Raw genomic sequence first — 21,737 nt, forward strand, 5'->3', positions numbered from 1 at the left:
TATACCATTTTCAGGCTGCAAATAGTCCAGAAAACTGAAAATAGCCACAATTATGAGGCCAGAATTGGCTGAGAAGATTGAAATATACACCACTTTAACCTGAGAAGACATCAACAGTGGTGCAACCTCAGTGAAAGCTCTTAGAACGGGCTTGAGTAATGATGCCACCAATTTGCCAGGAGTAAGCAGGGCCGCACCTTGTGTGATGTGACCCTTCTCACCACAACAGGTAATCTTTTAGAATGAGTCACAAGTTTGGCATGCAGTGATAGCTTCTGCATCAGAAACTTAAGAATCCTGTAATTTGTGTCCAGTCTGTGACAATGGATGCATTGCCATGACCAATGGATGATGGATCCAGGCAGCAGTGTCAGTGGTATGCTTAGTATGAAATCAGCAGCTTGATTTCACTCAGTTTCATCAGAGAGTAGATGCTTACCATAGGTATTTATGGGGGTGACCCAGACCATTCAACTAATAGCTACGATTTGTTTCCACAGTCCATGATTCCAAAGAAAGCTGACTGATCTTAGTCTATAGTCTCCCAAGTGGGAGACTGAACAGCTATGCCATTGGCAATAGCTGAAGAGTTAAGAAATATCAAAGAGAATATTGAGCAGAATTATGACAGTGGCCTTGCATTCTGCCTGCTGAGCAGAGCACCCACATTCATTCTCAGTTTTGGCGAGGTTGAACAGCCACACGGCCCGGTGGAAACCATCAGGTTTCCGCTTATCCAGACATTAGCAGATCAGGTCCAGGCTTTTAGGGGAACCTTTGCGAACTGAGGGCCCATTAAGCCCAGTAGCCTTGCTCTAGTTGGTGGAGTGAGAAATAAATTTACCCCCAAAGGGATAGTTGGCCCATTTTCATATAAAACTGAGATGCCACTAGGGACAGGCCAGTTGTACTCTTGAATATACAATTTCCTTCTGACATGTGAGGCTTGCTGGACCCTTCCTACCTTGTTAGTCATCAAGTCTGAATCAACCAACCCCAAAGTGGGAATGTCAGTCAGGCTGGAGAGTCACAAGGCCTCCATTGGTCAGGTGTTCAGTTTCAACAAGGGCTCAGTAGCAAGTTAATAGTTATCTTTCATAAGGGATGTTGCTGGTGACTCTGTAAGGACGATGAAAAATCCAGAACCCCAAAGGGCTCTTCTGGGTATAGGTTGCCTCAATTTGTTAGAGATCCCATTAGGCAAAATCATCCGTTACAAAGACAAGTAGCTCAACAAGGTCACTTAGGGTTTGGGGACCCTGAGGGTAAAGAGCAGAGAATGTGCCACAGCTTGCTGGGCAGCATCCTCCACTGCCTGTTGGGTTGGGTCCCACTCAAAGGACATTGGTTTGCAGTTATCCAATATAAAGGATCTAGTAGAATGTCCAGGTGAGGCACATAATGTCTCCCGTACCCAAAGCATCCAGAATGGTCTCTTTTTGGGCTTCCTTTTAGGTGTGAGTTTCAAAGAGACAGAAATTTTTCCTTGACTGAAAGAGGGACAGAGCATTGTGAATCCACCCAGAGGTCCCAGAATGCTTTACTTGATGAGCAGGCCCCTGAATTTCATCAGAATTTACCAGCCACCTCTGATGGCAAAGGCGTGCTAATACCACAGTCAGAGCTATTGAAATGGAAGCTTCTGACTTGGCAACCAAGAGGACTGATCTCTATAGTGAAAATTATGTACGTCAGAGGGCAGAAGTGGTCACAACTAAAGCCTGACCTACTCACTGGTATTAAATGACAAGATACTCATTGCCCCTAGGAGAGTACTGCAAAACCTGTATTGCAAGATCAGTTTGCAAGAGCCAAATTGAGCTTGGTCCTTGGTGTCAAGACCTGAGATTTTACCCTATAAGCTAATAATTTTACTTATAAGCTAATAATCAGGCTTGCCACTGTTGCAAGAGTGCTGGCAGAAGTCATCAGACTCCTGAGTCAGTGATAAAGGGCCATTACTCAGAGAAAAAGACGTAGCCAGTCAGCTTGGCTGCATGTTGGAGAAAAGATTAAAAATAAAGTCTCCTGGCAACCCAGTAAATCTCTCCACAAATAAAGAATAGAAAGAAGAGTGTTTTTGAATATGCACTAAACCACACTGCAGTATGCATCACAAGAAATCTGCTAATGAAACTGCAGACAGAAGGAAATCTCACCCTTGTATGTAGCCAAGCAGATTCGCGTTCTCAAGATAAATAACTTGTCTTCATGTAAACAGAACTGATGGCACCATTTGCTGTACATTCTTTCGTAATTCATCCTAAGTTTACCTGGTAATTGGAGCAGCCATCTGCGCTAATTAATTGCCTTTGTCCAAAGGCAAAAATCAAACTTCTATCTATGACATGCAGGCAGTTACAGACTAGAGCCAGGCACCTAGGCTAAACTCCCAGGGTGACAGACAGATAGGATTCTTGATGTTTTATATATCAAAGAGATGGCTCCTAAGTTCTTAAGAGAAACATTCTTGGTACATGCACATGTATGTTCATTGCAGCACTATTCACAACAGCAAAGACAGGAATCAACCCAAGGGACCATCAATGATAGACTAGATAAAGAAAACGTGGTGCATATACATCATGGAATACTGTGCAGCCATAAAAAGGAACATGATCATGTCCTTTGCAGGGACCTGGATGGAGCTGGAAGCCATTATCCTCAGCAAACTAACACAGGAACAGAAAACCAAACACTGCATATTCTTATTTATAAGTGGGAGCTGAACAGTGAGAACACATGGACATAGGGAGGGAAACAACACACACTGGGGCCTGTGGAGGAGAAGGGGAAGGGACAGAATCAGGATAAACAGCTAATGCATGCTGGGCTTAATACCTAGGTGATTGGTTGTTAGGTGCAGCAAACCATTATGGCACACATTTCCTATGTAACAAACCTGCACATCCTGCGCATGTATGCTAGAACTTAAAAACATTCTTGGATTGTAATACAGGCAGAAGACTTGTTTAGCTTTTAAAAATTCATATACATATCAAAGGGGCAGAGGAAAGATTTACAAATACAAGTTTTTTTCAGGAAATGCCCTAAGAAAATGGAAGAGGGAAGAAGGTCTCTTTTCCTTTTGGCAATAAGGAAAATTTAATTTTTTTTCTTTATGATTTTCCCTTATTTTATAATACTACTACGGTTTTCTGATTTTCTCCATCACTACCGTTCTCTGGGCAGTTAGACTTCTAAAGATCCAGCAAATCCCTAGTAAAATGCAAAACAAAACAATTACGAAAATTACCATAGGATGAATTTAAAATGTCAGTGTAATATTTGCATTGGGGGGAAATCCTTTGAGTATGTCTTACCAGTGATGAGTTGTTAAAGCACATTCTTGATTAGCAATGTGCCAAAATTCTCATTTCCTGATATATTGCTTTTACAGATTGCTGGTGTTGTCCTTACTGCTTGCTCTTTAAGTACTGTTTTGTAGTTCCTTAGGAAGTCTTACCCAATCCAAGCCTAAGGAGTAGCTTTCCAGGGATGTGATATTCTAATTTTTAATTAAGAGTTTTATAAGACCCAATAAATTTCTCCTGAGTTCTTGTCAATCAATAAGTAACACCACATTTACAAAACATAGCCCTGTACTACTTGCTCTTTCTTCCCAAATAATATATCCAAGATGCAAAACACAAAGATACCCCAGCCATTATCGAGTATATTATTATGAGGCATTCTTTGAAGGGTACAGATTGAACTTCCAGTGTTTAATGTGCTTGGCTCTAATTGTTTTAAATCTTGAGGAAAATCCCAACTGGTGGGTCTCTGCTTGCATTAGTCTAAGTCAAGAGTGATACCAGGCTTGTCAGTCCCCATGAGTAACAGGCATCCACCTGTGTTTATCTGTCCCAGTTTCTCTCTGGGACTGGAGAGAATTTGCATCCTAAATTAATCCAGTGACATAAGACCTATTTTCTGCAGTCTCTATCTGTGAATGCCAGATTTGTTTGTCTATTAAGTAGATACTTTTTTATACTATTCGTCTGTCTCTTCTGGTATAGTCATAGTCTAATACCTATCTGTTTTCTTAAGATGAACAGCCCTGTGCTTCTGAACTAGTGATAGTATCTGGGACTATTTTATAACCAATTGCCTTGGACTATGCAAATGAGCCTCTGAGACCTTCGTGGTGATTTTTGGTTCCATCATTAAATTACTCCAAATAGTTCAATTCTATACTGTTCTCCATTTCCATTCCTATTGAGCTCCCATTGTTTTAAAATGTCTTACATGATGTGATTTATCCAGTTTGTGATTGTATTATATGTTTTTCTTGTTGTCCCAAAGCACTCCGTTTATTATTCAAAGTCTCAATCTCAAAAGAGTTAGGTATATCTGTGCTTGTCCCTGTTCCTCCCAGGATTGTATTCTAATAAGTCTCCTTTTGTCCTTGGATGTCCCCAAACAGGCTCCTTAATAAATTTTATATTGGCAAGGCTGAAGGGATACATGTCTAGCTGTGAAGACTGATAACCGCCTTGGTTATTTAAGAAAAACCATTCACCTATAATCCTGGGGGCTATTAAAATAGGCTCAGGACATTGCCATGTTCCAAACATAGTTGGGGGGAATCTCTATGATATACATCTTTAGGAGTTTGTTGAAAGGATTCCCACCAGTATGGATGTAATTTACCATCGCTGTCTTTACAACTATCAGCAGTTTTATTGAACCAAACCTCTACCATAGCAAAGGTGACAGAATAAATCACAAGGCTTACTCCTATAGGTATTTTGATTGTCGTATAGTTAACAGATTCCTTTTTTTCTGTAAAGATCCTTCCAATCAAACCAGTTAACAAAACATTTTTGTATCACATTTAGGGCTTGAGTATCTGGATGCATATAAGTTATTTTAGTATTATCAAATAGTAATCTAGTGAAGATGGTTCTGCTTTTACTCTCCCGATAATTGGATTGCTGGACTTAAAAGTCCAGATCATGTGTATTCTGAGGATATCATATGGAGTTCATCAGGAAAAACAGGACATGGCATGGGCACAGGACATGGTCTGTATAATTGTGGAGACCATTACTGGGAGTACCAAAAAAGCAGTATAATAAATAACAGATTTGTTTTCTAGTAAAATGTGATTCTTAAGTAATCAAAATAAGCCTATTACAAACAGGACAGCAAGGTAGTCTCTGAAGATAGTAGAAATACATTTTCCAGAATACCTCTTTTCAGTCGAATCTCAATACCAGTATAAGTTACTTGCTAACGCTTTAAGTTTCACGTCTTTTGTCAGTGCTGGCTTCACAAGGAATGCATGGATCCAACTGCATTTTTCTTTTTTTTTTTTTCCTTTTTTGAGACAGAGTCTTACTCTGTCGCCCAGGCTGAAATGCAGTAGTGCAATCTCGTCTCACTGCAACCTCTGCCTCCCAGGTTCAAGCGATTCTTGTGCCTCAGTCTCCTGAGTAGCTGGGATTATGGATGTGCACCACCGCACCCGGCTAATTTTTGTATTTTTAATAGAGACGGGTTTTGCCATGTTGGCCAGGCTGGTCTGAAACTCTTGGACTCAAGTGATTGCCTGCCTCGGCCTCCCAAAGTGCTGGGATTACAGGTGTGAGCTACCACACCCAGACTAACTACGTTTTTCTTTTACTTTGCTAACAGAGTAGGTGATCAGCAGCGCTTTAAAAGGTCAGCGACAGCCCGTCTTTTCCCAGGAACACTTTCATGTAGGTGAAATCTCCTGGTTGATAGCGGTGGCAGACTTCTTCCAGCGGGTCCATGCAGGTCCTTATGACTTTATATCTTAGGGTTCCTAAGGAAGAGAGAAACTCTTTTAAATATTGATTATGATTATAAGAGGATTCAGTTAAGTGAGGCACAGGACATGGTCTGAGACCCACATCATAGGCCTGCCAAGAATAAATTCAAAGGGAGTGATACCATGCTTGCTAGCAGGGGTTGCTCTGATTTTTAACAAGACTAGTAGTAAAGGCATCGGCCGTTTTAATCCAGAAAGTCAGAGAATCTTGGCCAACGAGATTTTTTAGACTTTGATTCATTTGTTCCACTTGTCCAGAGGACTGAAGATGATTGATAGAGCATATAATAGTTTATAGGATTCTGCAAACATTTGCATAATTCTCCTGAACAACAGAAAATAAAAGGTCTTACTCTGATTCAATCTGCTTTTGTTGTTCTGCGCTATGCGGTCTCTACAGTGGGTTATTGCTATCTCACTCAGCAGTTGTGAAGCCTCTAACAACTCAGATATTAATTTACATGAGATATTTTGGTTCCCATGAAGTCAAGAATGCCCTATTTTTTTCAAATTTTCCCTATGATATGACAGACAGCAAACACATATTTGTTGTCAGTATATAGATTCACGTTAATTCCCAAACCAAGAATTGTAGATCACTAGTAGCTGCTATTAGCTTGGCTGCTTGTGCTGATTTAATTCCAGGCAAGACATAAGTGTTCTAGATTTCCTGAGCAGTTGCCACAGCGTTAGATGCCTGAAGGTGGACCTTCTCATCCCAGGTATATGCCCCTCAGAAAACCTTATCAAATATGCATTTTGAACAGGAATATCAGAAAACTCAGGTTGCTTGCTATTACTTCTATTACTGTTGTACACCCGTGATCATCTATTTGACCAGGATCTGGTAAAACAGTAGCAGGTTTTCAGAGATTGCATCTTCCAAGCACAAGATTAGGATTGGGTAATAATGCTGATACATAATTAATCAGATGGTGCACCGATAAATGCTGGGTATTATGCACTTGTAAGATAGTTCCTTTTTTGTTGCTGAGTATTCCACTGTATGAAGACACTACAATCTGTGTAGACATTAATGTGTTGATGAACATTTGTGGAATGTGTCTAGTTTTTTATTATCATGAATCAAGCCTGCTATGGGCATTCTTATAGAAGTTTTCTGAGTATGTATGTTTTCATTTCTTTTTATTAACTACCAAGAAATGGAATTGCTAGATTATATGGTGGATATATGTTTAACTTTATTAGAAACTGTAAAACGAGTTCGGGCTCAGGCCTGTAATCCCAGCACTTTGGGAGGCTGAAGTGGACAGATCACTTGAGGCCAGGAGTTCAAGACCAGCCTGGCCAACATGGTGAAACTCTGTCTCTGCTAAAAATACAAAAATTAGCCAGGTATGGTGGCACATGCCTGTAATCCCAGATACTAGGGAGGCTGAAGCACAAGAATCGCTCGAACCCAGAAGGCGGATGTTGCAGTGAGCTAAGATCACACCACTGTCTCCACCCTGGGTGACAGAGTAAGACTCTGCCTCAAAAAAAGAAGAAAGAAAAAAAGAAAAGTTCAAATAGCATCTCAGTTGAAAAAATTTCTTTAGCTTTTCCTCAAGCATTTCCTGCTAATGCAGAAACATCTTCTAAATCTAAGTGAAAAGAAAAAAAAAAAAAAAGAAAAGAAATTGTTAAACAATTTTCCAAAGTGATGACTTGGTTTTACATTCCTACCAGCAATTTTTGAGTGTCTTTTTAATTTTAGCTTTTCTAGTGAGTGTCTAGTGCTTTCTCAATATAGCTTAAATTGCATTTCCCTTATAACCAATGATGGTGAATATCTTTTCATGTGCTTTATTGGCCATTTGTGTATCTTTTTTGTGTCTGATCAAGTATTTTTCCCATTAAAAAAATTGGGCTATGTGTCTTTTTCTTATTACTTTCTAGGAGTTCTTTCTACATTCTTAATTATGGGTGTTTTGTGTATGTATTGTAAATATTTTCTCCCAGTCTGTGGCTTGACTTTTCATTTTCTCAATAGTGTCTTTTGATGAGCAGAAGTTTTAATTTTGATAAGATCCAGTTTTTGAAGATTTTCTCTTATGGTTGGGGCTTTTTGTACTATGTTAAGAAATCTATGCTTATGTCAAGGTTGCAAAGATATCCTCTTATATTTCCTTCTAGGGTATTTTTAGTTTCAGCTTCTATGTTGAGGTCTATAATCTAGCTCAAGTTAATTTTTTGTTAACTTTTTCTATGGTTTGTTTTCTATTTCTGTTCTTTAGTTCCTTTCTTTTACTTCCTTTAGGTTTACTTGGTCCTTCATTTTCTATTAGCTAATGGCTCCTTGAGGGTAAATTTTAGGACACTGATTTAAACTTTTCTAATATGACTGTATGAAGCTATAAATTTTCTTCTAAATTTGTCTCTTATCTGCTTCTCACAAATTTTGATACATTGTAGTAAGCAGCCTTCTAAAATGGCTCTCAGTGATCCCCACTACTCAGTATTCATGACCTCATGTAATCCACTTCACTTTGTGTGTGGGCTGGACCTAGTGACTTGCTTCTAATAAATAGAATATGGCAAAAGTGATGGGATAGCCCTTCTGATGTTAGGTTATAAGAGACTGTAAGATGGCTTGCCAGCACACTCTCTGGCTCTTCTTGCTTGCTCTGATGAAGCAAGCTGCCATGTTGTGAGCTGCCCTCATCTATTACCTCACAGTTTCTGTGAGTCAGGAATCTAGGTGTGGCTTACATGGGTCCCCTCACTCACGGTCTCTCACAAGGCTGTAGTCCATGGTGTTGGCTGGGGCTACATTCATCTTGAAGATTGCCTAGGGAAGGATCCACTTCCAAGCTTACTCAAAGTGATTGTTGGTAAGATTCAGTTTCTTACAGGCTGTTGTGCTGAGTGACTCAGTTGTTTTAACTTACTAAGTTTTAGAGTGATTTTCTATGCATCAAATAGATAAGTAACACAAATTTTGGCACTGGGAATAGGGCACCCTGAAAATGTGGGAGTGTCCTTCAAACTGAGAAGTTGGTGGAGGCTGGAAAAGATTTTAAGGAGAATGTTAGAGAAATCCTAAATTTCAGACAGATCTATGGGTATAGCTTTTGTCTAATGAAGTAAACCCAGTGAGATTCACAGAAGATAAAATATTACAGCAAACTATATTAGCAGAAATACTACCACTTTGGACTGAAAGGGATATAAACAATAAAAAATGGAAAAATCCGTTAGCCCCAAAAATTCTTCTGGCAGGAAGCAGGCTGAGCAAACTCTTTTGTTGCCTTTCATGAAAAAGGAAGGATGACTCAGATGGTGATGCCAAGAACCCAGTGTGTGGTGCAAAGAGCCATGAAGAATTATTCCTAGGCCTTCAGAACTCCTAACATTTAACCAGAGCTGTGAGAAATAAATTCTAATCAAAGAACTCCTAACATTTAACCAGCCAGATAATACTTTATTTTCTTCAGCATTTTAAAAGTATCATCCAACTGTATTGTAGCCTCCATTTCTTCTGTTGAGCAATAAGTGGTCACTTGAATCACCATTTCTCTATATGTAATATTTGTTGGGGGGCGGTGTTTGTTTTTTGCTGTTCTAGCTGCTTGTAAAATCTTGTCTTCTTTGGTTCTCAATAGTTTGACTATGATGTTCCTAGGAATGGCTTTATGCGGATTATTCTGTTTGAAATGTGCAAAACTTATTGAATCTGTAAATGTATGTCTTTTACCAAATTTGAGGAGTTTCTGCACATTATTATTTTATTTTTATTATACTTTAAGTTCTGGGGTACATGTGCAGAACATGCAGGTTTGTTACATGGTTATACACGTGTCTTGGTGGTTTGCTGCATCCATCACCCCATCATCTACATTAGGTATTTCTCCTAGTGCTATCCCTTCCCTAGCCCCCTGCCCCCCAACAGGCCCCGGTGTGTGATGTTCCCCTCCCTGTGTCCATGTGTTCTCATTGTTCAACTCCCACTTATGGGTGAAAACATGTGGTGTTTGGTTTTCTGTTCTTATGTTAGTTTGCTGAGAATGATGGTTTCCAGCTTTATCCATGTCCTTGTAAAGAACATGAACTCATCCTTTTTTATGGCTACATAGTATTCCATGGTATATATGTCTGCACATTATATTTAAAAATATCTTTTCTGCTCTTCTTTCCTTCTGGGTCTTAAATTACATGTATGTTAGATGTTTTGATTTTTGTCTTACTCATCTGTCTTAGTCTGTTTGTCCTGCTGTAACAACATCCCTGAGATTGGGTATGTTATAAACAATAGAAATTTATTTCTCACAGTTCTGGAGGCTGAGAAGTGCAAGATAAACGCACCAGCAACTTAGGTATCCAGTGAAGGCTGCTGTCTGCTTCCAAGATGGCACCTTGTTGCTGTGTCCTCCAGAAGGGGTGAATTCTGTGTCCTCACATGGTGGAAAGGGTGGAAGGTCAAAAAGGAAGGACATAGCTAGTTCCCTCCAGCCCTTTTAAAAGAACACTCCTAATCCATTCATGAGCCCTCATGACCTAAATACCTCCCAAAGGCCATACCTCTTAATATTGTTGCATTAGGATTTAGTTTAAACATGAATTTTGGAGGTATCACAAACATTCAAACCATAGCATCATCCTTGAGACTGTATTTGTTTTTATTTTCGATTTTATTTTCACTGTTTTTCAGATTGGATAATTTCTGTTGGTCTTTCTTTAAGTTAATTACCTCTTTCTTCAATTATCTCTATTCTTCTGTTAAGCCCATCCAGTGAACTTTTTAGTTTCAGATGGTATTTTTCAGTTTTTTTAAATAGTTTATATTTCTCAGTTGGCCTATCCTATTTATTCATTTATTATGAACATATTTATATGTTTTTGAGCATAATTATAACTAACTGATTTAAAGTGCTTTTCTGCTAATTCTAGCATTTAGATCACCTCTGGTCAGTCTCTGAGTTCATTTTCTCTTGAGCCTCTTCCCTTTCACGCCACACCTTTCTGTCTCTCTTTAAGTTGTTTTGGATTGTGTCTTTGTTGTGAAACATGTATTAGAGATGCTTGATTCTGTTTAATTCCTCTGAATAGTGCTGATTTTTTGTTTTGCTTTGTAAGAAGCACTTAACATGCCTGGATCAAACTAGGAACTAGTTTTCTCTGTGGTATGTGGTAGCTCAAGTTTCAGTTCATTTAGCTGGTCAACTAGAGATTTGGGCGGAGTTCATCCACAGAATTTCGGCACTCTTCTCTCTTTCAATGCCTTTCTGGAAACCCCACTACCTGGATTTTCCAGGGGTAGTGATGACTATAGAACTCCCCTTTGATTCTTCAAGGCAATAACACGTGGTTTTCATTTCTTCTCTGTCTCTTTTTTTTTTTTTTTGAGACAGGGTCTGGCTCTGTCACCCAGGCTGGGGTGCAGTGGCACAATGAGCTCACTGCAGCCTTGACCTCCCAGGTTTAATCAGTCCTTCCACCTCAGCCTCCCAAGTAGCCAGGACCATAGGCATGCACCACTTCTCTTGGAATTTTAGTTACCCCACATGGCACTGACTGGGCCTATTCACAAGCTAAAGTGCCAACCTCTCTTCTAAGTGTCAACTCTCCTTCAAGTACAGCCTGACTTGGATTGCTCCTTAGTATCTTTAGATAGTTTTTAAAATATTTTTTGCTCAGAGTTTATAGTTGTTATCTGTACGAAGGTTGGTCTGATAAAAGCAATGCAGTCATACTGAAACTTAATTTTCATTAATTTTTGTATATGGTGTGAGGTGTGGGTCAAGGTTTGTGGTTTTTTCCTGATACTGATATCTATCCGTTCCAGCACAATTTGTTTAAAAGACTTCCCTTTTGCTCATTGAATCTCATTGGCACCTTTGTCCAAAAAAAAATTGTCTGTATATGTGTGGTTTGTTTCTGCACTTTATTCTGTTCTAATGATATGTCTGTCTGTGCTTACATCATCCTATACTGCTTAAATTACTGTAGCTTTACAATATATCTTAACATTAAGGGGTATAAATCCTTCATACTTTTTCTTGATTTTGACTATTCTGGGTCCTTTGCATAGCCATATAAACATTAACATTTTATCAATTTTTACCAAAATCTTGACAAATAAGTGATTAAACCCGTAGAAAACAAATCAGTGATACAACAGGAAATTTCAACAACATTCAACCAACTTGATTTACATATTACAGAACACTACAGCCATCAATAGCCAAATATATATTCTTTTCAGGGAAACGTGGAAACATTCGCCTAGATAGACCATATGTTGAAATCACACAGAGTGTACTTTCTGACCACCACAGAATCAAATTAGAAATGACCAATAAAAAGGCATCAAGAAAAAAGACCATATTTTTGAAGAGTAAATGAAAACAACAGGAGAGGGAGCTATGTGAAATTTTTAAAAATTGGGATGGAGGGAATATATGTGCTTCCTTCTAAAAGTTATAGAGCACAAATTTCTCATAAAAATGAGCAACAAAATAGGATCAAGGTCAAATCCTTGCTAAAAATTATCATTTTTAATAAATGGAAGACTAAGTGTCATACATAATGAATAGCAGAAATTTATGATTAGATTTTTTATATTCTACATAATATTATATATGTGTGTATATTTAAACTAAGTATTTAATGGGCATACCATATGGTATATTATGATGAAAAAGTATTAAAAACAACTTCCTATCTGTCTTCTCCCCATCCTCCAGTACTGATCATGTTGCCTTGAACAAGACTGTGTTGTTACAGGTATCAGTGTCGTTTGAGGATGTGACTGTGGACTTCAGTAGAGAAGAGTGGCAGCAACTGGACTCTACTCAAAGACGCCTGTACCAGGATGTAATGTTGGAGAACTACAGCCACCTGCTGTCAGTGGGTAAGGACAACCATCCTATGAAGCTGTGAGTAGCCTGTTATGGGTTAAATTGTGTCCCCCAAATAAAATATGTTAAAGTCCTACTAACCCCCAGGCCCCCAGAAAGCACAACCTGGTTTCTCTTGGCTGCTTAAAGACCTTATTTGGAAATAGAGTCTTTAGGGTGGTCCTTAATCTAATATAATTGGTGTCCTTATAAAAAGGGGAAAACTGGGGACACACACACACACACACACACACACACACACACAGGGAAGGCAATATGAAGATACACAGGGAGAAGATGGAATGTGACTAGAATGATACATCTGTAAGCCAAGAAACACTTGAGGCCACCAGAGGCTAAGAGAGATCTGGAACAGTTCCTTCCCTAGCACCTTCAAAGAGAGTATGACCCTGCTAACACCTTGGGGTTTTGGAGTTCTGGCCCCAAAACTGTGAGACAATAAATTTCTGTTGTTTTGATTCCCCTAGTTTGTGGTACTTTGTTTTAACAGCCCTAGGAAACTAATACAGAGTTTTATACTTGAAAATGGGGTACTGCTGTGAGAAATACCTTAAAAATGTGAAAGTGGCTTTGGAATTGGGTAACAGGTAGAGGCTGGAGGAAGGGGCTAGGTTTTGATATGCTTGACAGAAAAAGCCTAGATTGCCTTAACCAGACTATTGGTAGAAACATGAATGTTAAAGGTACTTTTGATGAGATCTCAGATAGAAATAAGGAACATATTATTGCAAGCTGGGAGAACAGCAATCCTTGTTATAAAGTACCAGAGAATATGGCTAAATTGTGTTCTTGTTCTTTTTTTTTTTTTTTTTTTTTGCTTGATTTTTTCCTTTATTTATCCATTTTCAAAAATAATGAATTGGTGTCCTAACATGCTCAAAGACAATGTAATGAAATTTTCCTTTTCCCTCCCTCTCTCCTTCCCCCTCTTTTTTTCTCCTTCCTTCCTTCCTTCCTCCCTCCCTCCCCTTCCTTCGCCTTTCCTCTCCTCCCCTCCCCTTCCCTCTCCTCCCCTCTCCTTCCCTTCTCTCTCTCTTTATTGAAATATAAATTACATAACAGAAACTGCACATACTTAAAGTATACAATTTGATAATAAGTATCATAAAAAGATTGCTACTATTGTTACTGTCTTGACCCAAGGATGGCTCCATAATACCTACTTATTGTAAAAAACTGGTTGGGCGGGGTGGCTCACCCCTGTAATCCCAGCACTTTGGAAGGCTGAGGCGGGTGGATCATATGAGGTCAGGAGTTCGAGACCAGCCTGACCAACATGGTAAAACCCTGTCTGTACTAAATATAAAAAATAAGCTGGATGTGGTGTCACATGCCTGTAATCCCAGCTACTTGGGAGGCTGAGGCAGGAGAATCACTTGAATCCTAGGGGCAGAGGTTGCAGTGAGCCAAGATCATGCCATTGTACTCCAGGCTGGGCAACAAGAGAGAAACTCCATCTCAAAAAAAAAAAAAAAATTAAAAAAAAACAAGGAAAATATAGTAAATAAGTTGCCTGTAATTGACACATAATAGTTGCACATATTTATGGGGTACAGTATGATATTTCAGTACATGTGTACAATTTGTAATGATCAAATCAGGATCATTAGCAAATCTATAACCTCCCTTTTTTTGAGTATCATTATAAACTTAGGATTTTGAACCTATTTGTTTTTTAAATGTATATATATATATTTTTTAAATTGCATTTTAGGTTCTGGGGTACATGTGAAGAACATGCAGGATTGTTGCATAGGTACATACATGGCAATATGGTTTGCTGCCTCCATCCCCATCACCTATATCTGGCATTTCTCCCCATGTTATCCCTCCCCAACTCCCCACCCACCACTGTCCCTCCCCAACAGACCCCAGTGTGTGATGCTCCCCTCCCTGTGTCCATGTTTTCTCATTGTTCAACACCCACCTATGAGTGAGAACATGCAGTGCTTGATTCTCTGTTCCTGTGTCAGTTTGCTGAGAATGATGGTTTCCAGGTTCATTCATGTCCCTACAAAGGACACAAACTCATCGTTTTTTATGCTGCATAGTATTCCATGGTGTGTATGTGCCACATTTTCCCTGTCCAGTCTATCATCGATGGGCATTTGGGTTGGTTCCAGGTCTTTGCTATTGTAAACAGTGCTGCAATGAACATTCGTGTGCATGTGTCCTTATAGTAGAACAATTTATAATTCTTTGGATATATACCCAGTAATGGGATTTCTGGATCAAATGGAATTTCTATTTCTAGGTCCTTGAGGAATCGCGACACTGTCTTCCACAATGGTTGAACTAATTTACACTCTCACCAACAGTGTAAAAGTGTTCCTTTTTCTCCACATCCTCTCCAACATCTGTTATCTCCAGATTTTTTAATGATCACCATTCTAACTGGCGTGAGATGGTATCTCAATGTAGTTTTGATTTGCATTTCTCTAATGACCAGTGATGATGAGCATTTTTTCATATGTTTGTTGGCCTCATATATGTCTTCTTTTGAAAAGTGTCTGTTCATATCCTTTGCCCACTTTTGAATGTTTTTTTTTTTTTTCTTGTAAATCTGTTTTAGTTCTTTGTAGATTTTGGATATAAGTCCTTTGTCAGATGGGTAGATTGCAAAAATTTTTTCCCATTCTGTTGGTTGCCTGTTCACTCTAATGATTGTTTCTTTTGCTGTGCTGAAGCTTTGGAATTAATTAGATCCCATGTGTCTATTTTGGCTTCTGTTGCCAATGCTGTTGGTGTTTTAGTCATGAAGTCCTTGCCTACGCCTATGTCCTGAATGGTTTTGCCTAGGTTTTCTTCTAAGGTTTTTATGATGTTAGGTCTTATGCTTAAGTCTTTAATCCATCTGGAGTTAATTTTAGTGTCAGGTATTAGGGAGGGGTCCAGTTTCTGCTTTCTGCACATGGCTAGCCAGTTTTCCCAACACCGTTTATTAAACAAGGAATCCTTTCCCCATTCCTTGTTTTTGTCAGGTTTGTCAAAGATCAGATGGTTGTAGATGTGTGGCATTGCCTACAAGGCTTCTTTTCTGTTCCACTGGTCTATATCTCTGTTTTGGTACCAGTACCATGCTGTTTTGATTACTGTAGCCTTGTAGTATAGTTTGAAGTCAGATAGTGTGATGCCTCCAGCTTTGCTCTTTTTGCTTAGAATTGACTTGGCTATGTGGGCTCTCTTTTGGTTCCATATGAAGTTTAAGGTGGTTTTTTTCTAGTTCTGTGAAGAAGGTCATTGGTGGCTTGATGGGGATAGCGTTGAATCTATAAATTACTTTGAGCAGTATGGTCATTTTCACGATATTGATTCTTCCTAACCATGAACATGGAATGTTTCTCCATCTGTTTGTGTCCTCTCTTATTTCCTTGAGCAGTGGTTTGTAGTTCTCCTTGAAGAGGTCCTTTACATCCTTTGTTAGTTGTATTCCTAGGTATTTCATTCTCTTTGTAGCAATTGTGAATGGCAGTTCATTCTTGATTTGGCTCTCTTTAAGTCTGTTATTGGTGTATAGGAATGCATGTGATTTTTGCACATTGATTTTGTATCCTGAGACTTTGCTGAAGTTGCTTATCAGTTTCAGGAGATTTTGGGCTGAGACAATGGGGTCTTCTAAATATACAATCATGTCATCTGCAAATAGAGACAATTGGACTTCCTCCTTTCCTAATTGAATACCCTTTATTTCTTTTTCTTGCCTGATTACTCTGGCTAGAAATTCCAATACTGTATTGAATAGGAGTGGTGAGAGAGAGCATCCTTGTCTAGTGCCAGTTTTCAAAGGGAGTGCTTCTGGTTTTTGCCCATTCAGTATGATATTGGCTGTGGGTTTGTCATAAATAGCTTTTATTATTTTGAGATACGTTCCATTGATAACTAGTTTATTGAGAGTTTTTAGCATAAAGGGCTGTTGAATTTTGTCAAAGGCCTTCTCTGCATCAATTGAGATAATCATGTGGTTTTTGTCTTTGGTTCTGTTTATGTGGTGGATTATGTTTATAGACTTGTGTATGTTGAACCAGCCTTGCATCCCCGGGATGAAGCCTACTTGATTGTGATGGATAAGCTATTTGATGTGCTGTTGGATTCGATTTGCCAGCATTTTATTGAAGATTTTTGCATCAATGTTCATCATGGATGTTGACCCGAAGTTTTCTTTTCTTGTTGAGTCTCTGCTGGGTTTTGGTATCAGGATGATGTTGGTCTCTTAAAAAGATTTGGGGAGGATTCCCTCTTTTTGGATTGTTTGGAATAGTTTCAGAAGGAGTGGTACTGGCTCCTCTTTGTATGTCTGGTAGAATTTGGCTGTGAACCCGTCTGGACCTGGGCTTTTTTTGGTTGGTAAGCTATTAATTGCTGCCTCAACTTCAGCCCTTGTTATTGGTCTGTTCAGGATTTTGACTTCTTCCTGGTTTAGGCTTGGGAGGGTGTAAGTGTCCAGGAATTTATCCATTTCTTCCAGGTTTACTGGTTTATGTGCGTAGAGTTGTTTGTAGTAATCTCTGATGGTAGTTTGTATTTCTGTGGAATCTGTGGTGATATCCCCTTTATCGTTTTTTATTGCATCTATTTGATTCTTCTGTCTTTTCTTTTTTATTAATCTGGCTAGTGGTCTATTTTGTTGATCTTTTCAAAAAAAACCTACTCCTGGATTTATTGATTTTTTGAGGGTTTTTTTGTGTCTCTGTCTCCTTCAGTTCTGCTCTGATCTTAGTTATTTCTTGTCTTCTGCCAGGTTTTGAGTTTTCTTGATCTTGCTCCTCTAGCTCTTTCAATTTTGATGATAGGGTGTCGATTTTAGATCTTTCTTTGCTTCTCATGTGGGCATTTATTGCTATAAATTTTCCTCTAGACACTGCTTTAAATGTGTCCCAGTGATTCTGGTACGTTGCGTCTTCATTCTCGTTGGTTTCGAAGGACATCTTTATTTCTGCCTTCATTTCATTGTTTATTCAGTCAACATTCAAGAGCCAGTTGTTCAGTTTCCATGAAGCTGTGCGGTTCTGAGTTAGTTTCTGAATTTTGAGTTGTAATTTGATTGCACTATGGTCTGAGAGACTGTTTCTTATGATTTCCGTTCTTTTGCATTTGCTGAGGAGTGATTTACTTCCAATTATGTGGTCAGTTTTAGAGTAGGTGTGATGTGGTGCTGAGAAGAATGTATATTCTGTGGATTTTGGGTGGAGAGTTCTGTAAATGTCTATTAGGTTTGCTTGGTCCAGGTCTGAGTTCAAGTCCTGGATATCCTTGTTAATTTTCTGTCTCTTTAATCTGTCTAATATTGACAGTGGAGTGTTAAAGTCTCCCAGTATTATTGTGTGGGAATCTAAGTCTCTTTATAGGTCATTAAGAACTTGCTTTATGTATCTGGATGCTCCTGTATTGGGTGCATATATATTTAGGATCGTTAGCTCTTCTTGTTGCATTGATCCTTTTACCATTATGTAATGCCCTTCTTTGTCTCTTTTGATCTTTGTTGGTTTAAAGTCTGTTTTTTCAGAGAGTAGGATTGCAACTCCTGCTTTTTTTTTTTTTTTGCTCTCCATTTGCTTGATAGATCTTCCTCCATCCCTTTATTTTGAGCCTATGTGTATCCTTGCAGGTGAGATGGGTTTAATGGATACAGCACACCAATGGGTTTTGACGTTTTATCCAATTTGCCCGTCTGTGTCTTTTGATTGGGGCATTTAGCCCATTTACATTTAAGGTTAATATTGTTATGTGTGAATTTGATCCTACCATTTTGATGCTAGCTGGTTGTTTTGCCCATTAGTTGACACAGTTTCTTCATTGTGTTGATGCTCTTTACCATTTGGTATGTTTTTGGAGTGGCTAGTACTGGTTGTTCCTTTCTATGTTTAGTGCTTCTTTCAGGAGCTCTTGTAAGGCAGGCCTGGTGGTGTTGAAATCTCTGAGCAATTACTTGTTCATAAAGGATATTATTTCTCCTTTGCTTATAAAGCTTAGTTTGGCTGGATATGAAATTTAAGTTGAAAGTTCTTTTCTTTAAGGATGTTGAATATTGGCCCCCACTCTCTTCTAGCTTGTAGGGTTTTTGCTGAGAGCCGCTGTGAGTCTGATGGGCTTCCCTCTGTGGGTAACCCGACCTTTCTTTCTGGCTGCCCTTAGCATTTTTTCCTTCATTTCAACCCTGGTGAATCTGACAATTATGTGCCTTGGGGTTGCTCTTCTTGAGGAATATCTTTGTGGTGATCTCTGTATTTCTTAGACTTGAATGTTGGCCTACCTTGCTAGGTTGGGGAAGTTCTCCTGGATAATAACCCGAAGAGTGTTTTCCAGCTTGGATTCATTCTCTCCATCACATTCAGGTACACCTATCAAATGTAGATTAGATCTTTTCACATAATCCCATATTTCTTGGAGGCTTTGTTCATTTCTATTTACTCTTTTTCCTCTAATCTTGCCTTCTCATTTTATCTCATTGAGTTGATCTTCAGTCTCTGATATCCTTTCTTCTGCTTGGTCAATTTGGCTGTTGAAACTTGTGTATGCTTTGTAAAGTTCTCATGTTGTGTTTTTCAGCTCCATCAATTCATTTATATTCCTCTCTAAGCTGTTTATTATCATTAGCATTTCGTCAAACCTTTTTTCAAGGTTCTTAGTTTCTTTGCATTGGATTAGAACATGATCTTTTAGCTCAGAGAAGTTTGTTATTACCTACCTTCTGAAGCCTGTTTCTGTCAATTCATCAGGCTCATTCTCCATCCAGCCTTGTTCCCTTGCTGGTGAGGAGTTATGATCCCTTGGAGGAGGAGAGGCGTTCTGGTTTTGGGTATTTTCATCCTTTTTGTGCTGGTTTCTTCCCATCTTTGTGGATTTATCTACCTGTGGTCTTTGTGGTTGGTGACTTTCAGATGGCGTCTCTGAGTGGATGTCCTTTTTGTTGCTGATGAAGTTATTTCTTTCTGTTTCTTAGTTTTCCTTCTAACAGTCAGGCCCCTCTGCTGTAGGACTGCTGAGGTCCACTCCAGACCCTGCTTGCCTGGGGATCACCTGCAGTGGCTGCAGAACAGTAAGGCTTGCTGCCAGTTTCTTCTTCTGTTATCTTTGTCCCAGAAGGATACTCACCAGATGTCAGCCCTCCTTTATGAGGTGTCTCTTTTGTTATACAGGGGTCGGGGAGCTGCTTGAGGAGACAGTCTGTCTCTTATAGGAGCTCAAGTGCTGAGCTGTGAGCTCCATTGTTCTGTTCAGAGCTGCTGGGCAGGTACATTTAAGCCTGCTGCAGCGGAACTCATAACTGACTTTTTTCCCCAGGTGCTCTGTCCTAGGAAGGTGTGGCTTTATTTGTAAGTTCCTGTCATTCTGCTGCCTTTTTTCAGAGCTGCCCTGCCCAGCAAGGAGGTAGCCTAGTCACAGTCTGCCAGCAGAGGCGTTGCTGAGCTGCCATGGGCTCTGCCCAGCTGCTGTGTGAACTTCCTTGCAGTTTTGTTTATAGGGGTATAGCTAGAACTGCCTCAGTAATGGCGGTCTGCCTCAGTAATGGCCGACTGTCTCTGTAATGGCGGACTTCCTCAGTAATGGTGGATTGCCTTGGTAATGGTGGACTGTCTCGATAATGGTGGACTGCCTCAGTAATGGTGGACTGCCTCAGTAGTGGTGGACTGCCTCAGTAATGGCGGACACCCTTTTCCCCCACAGAGCTGGACTGTCCCAGGTCCAGCTGTGCTTGCTATGAAACTCTCAATCCAGAGCATTTCAGATTGTTGGTCTTTGTGGGGGTGGGACCAGCCAAACCAGATCACCTGGCTCCCTGCTTCAGCCCCCTTTTTTCAGTTGAATGGGCAACTCTGTCTCTCAGGCATTCCAGTCGCCAGTTGAAATGGCACCCGGATTTGTGTGAGTTTTTGTGTGGAGACCCACTGCACGACTAAAACAGCTGTGCTGGAGACTCGTGGTGCTTTTCCACCCGGGAATCTCCTGGTCTGTGGTCAGTAAAAATTCGTCTGGAAATACAGTGATCATTCACCCTCTGTGTTTTCGCTGGGAACTGCAATCCAGAGCTGTTTCTATTCGGCCATCTTGGATCCTCCTGAATTGTATTCTATTGGGCAAAAAGTAAAGCTTGTAAGTGATGAACTTGAATATTTAGCTGAGGAGATTTCCAAGCAGTGTTGAAAGCACAGCCTGGTTTCTCTTTGCTGCTTATAGTAAAATGTGAGAAGAAAGAGATAAATTAAAGAAAGAATTGTTAGGAAAAAGGTACCAGAACTTGAAGATGTAGAAAATGTTCAGCCTATCCATGTGGCAAAAATTTAGAAAGTGTACTCTGGAAAGAACACCAAGGGTGTGTCTGGACAACCAATTACTAAAGAGATTTGGTGTGTGACTTGTGGATCCAATCAACTGTCTCACTAGAAATGCTTCCAGGTTGGACTGAAGAGGACAGAGACAGGAGAAAATGAAGGAAAGCTGTTGGACTTCCGAGATTCTATAAGCAGGAAATGTGATGGTAAAGCTTGACTGTGAACATGTGTTATCCTTCATGAAAAGGGAAGAATGACTTTGAGGATGGTTCAGAGGCTAGTAGGGCTGTATCTGTCGCCACAGGCCCTGAAAGCACAGGCTGGGGAGATCGGGGGACCCATTGCCTCCTTAGTTTCAGAGAACAAGGCCATCTCTTTATTTTCAGGGCAGAGGGGGCAGGGTCAAGGTTGCAGGGTTGTCATGTCTGATCTGAGGTTACACCATTTATTAGTCCACTAGTTCTCACATTGCTATAAAGAAATACCTGAGACTGGGTAGTTTATAAAGAAAAGAGGTTTAATTGCTTCATGGTTCTGCAAGCTATAAAGGAAGCATAGTGGCTCCTGCTTCTGGGGAGGCCTCAGGAAGCTTCTAATCATGGCGAAAGGCAAAAGGGAAGCAAGCATATTACATGGTGGGAGCAAGAGCAAGAGCGAGCAGGGAGAAAAGCTGCACACTTTTGAACAACCAGATCTCATGAGAACTCACTCACTATCATGAGAACAGCACCAAGGGGATGGTGCTAAACCATTCATGAGAAATCCACCCCCATGATCCAGTCACTTCCCACCAGGCCCCATCTCCAACAA

The 21,737-nt window shown here is 39.8% G+C and overlaps 1 protein-coding gene across 7 annotated transcripts in view; it reads left to right on the forward strand.

The window, feature by feature from the left end:
* ZNF81 (zinc finger protein 81) overlaps positions 1-21,737 on the forward strand; it is a 77,053-nt gene that overhangs the window by 33,018 nt on the left and 22,298 nt on the right. For all 7 annotated transcript variants that reach the window (XM_032258480.1, XM_032258483.1, XM_032258482.1 and 4 more), the window contains one exon: positions 12,524-12,650. In XM_032258480.1, coding sequence (XP_032114371.1) covers positions 12,524-12,650 — 127 coding nt within the window. The remainder of the gene's footprint in view (positions 1-12,523; positions 12,651-21,737) is intronic.

This window comes from Sapajus apella, unplaced genomic scaffold (genome assembly GCF_009761245.1).
Source record: "Sapajus apella isolate SASKATOON/1434 unplaced genomic scaffold, GSC_monkey_1.0 scaffold103, whole genome shotgun sequence".
In the NCBI taxonomy this organism is placed as follows: Eukaryota; Metazoa; Chordata; class Mammalia; order Primates; family Cebidae; genus Sapajus; species Sapajus apella.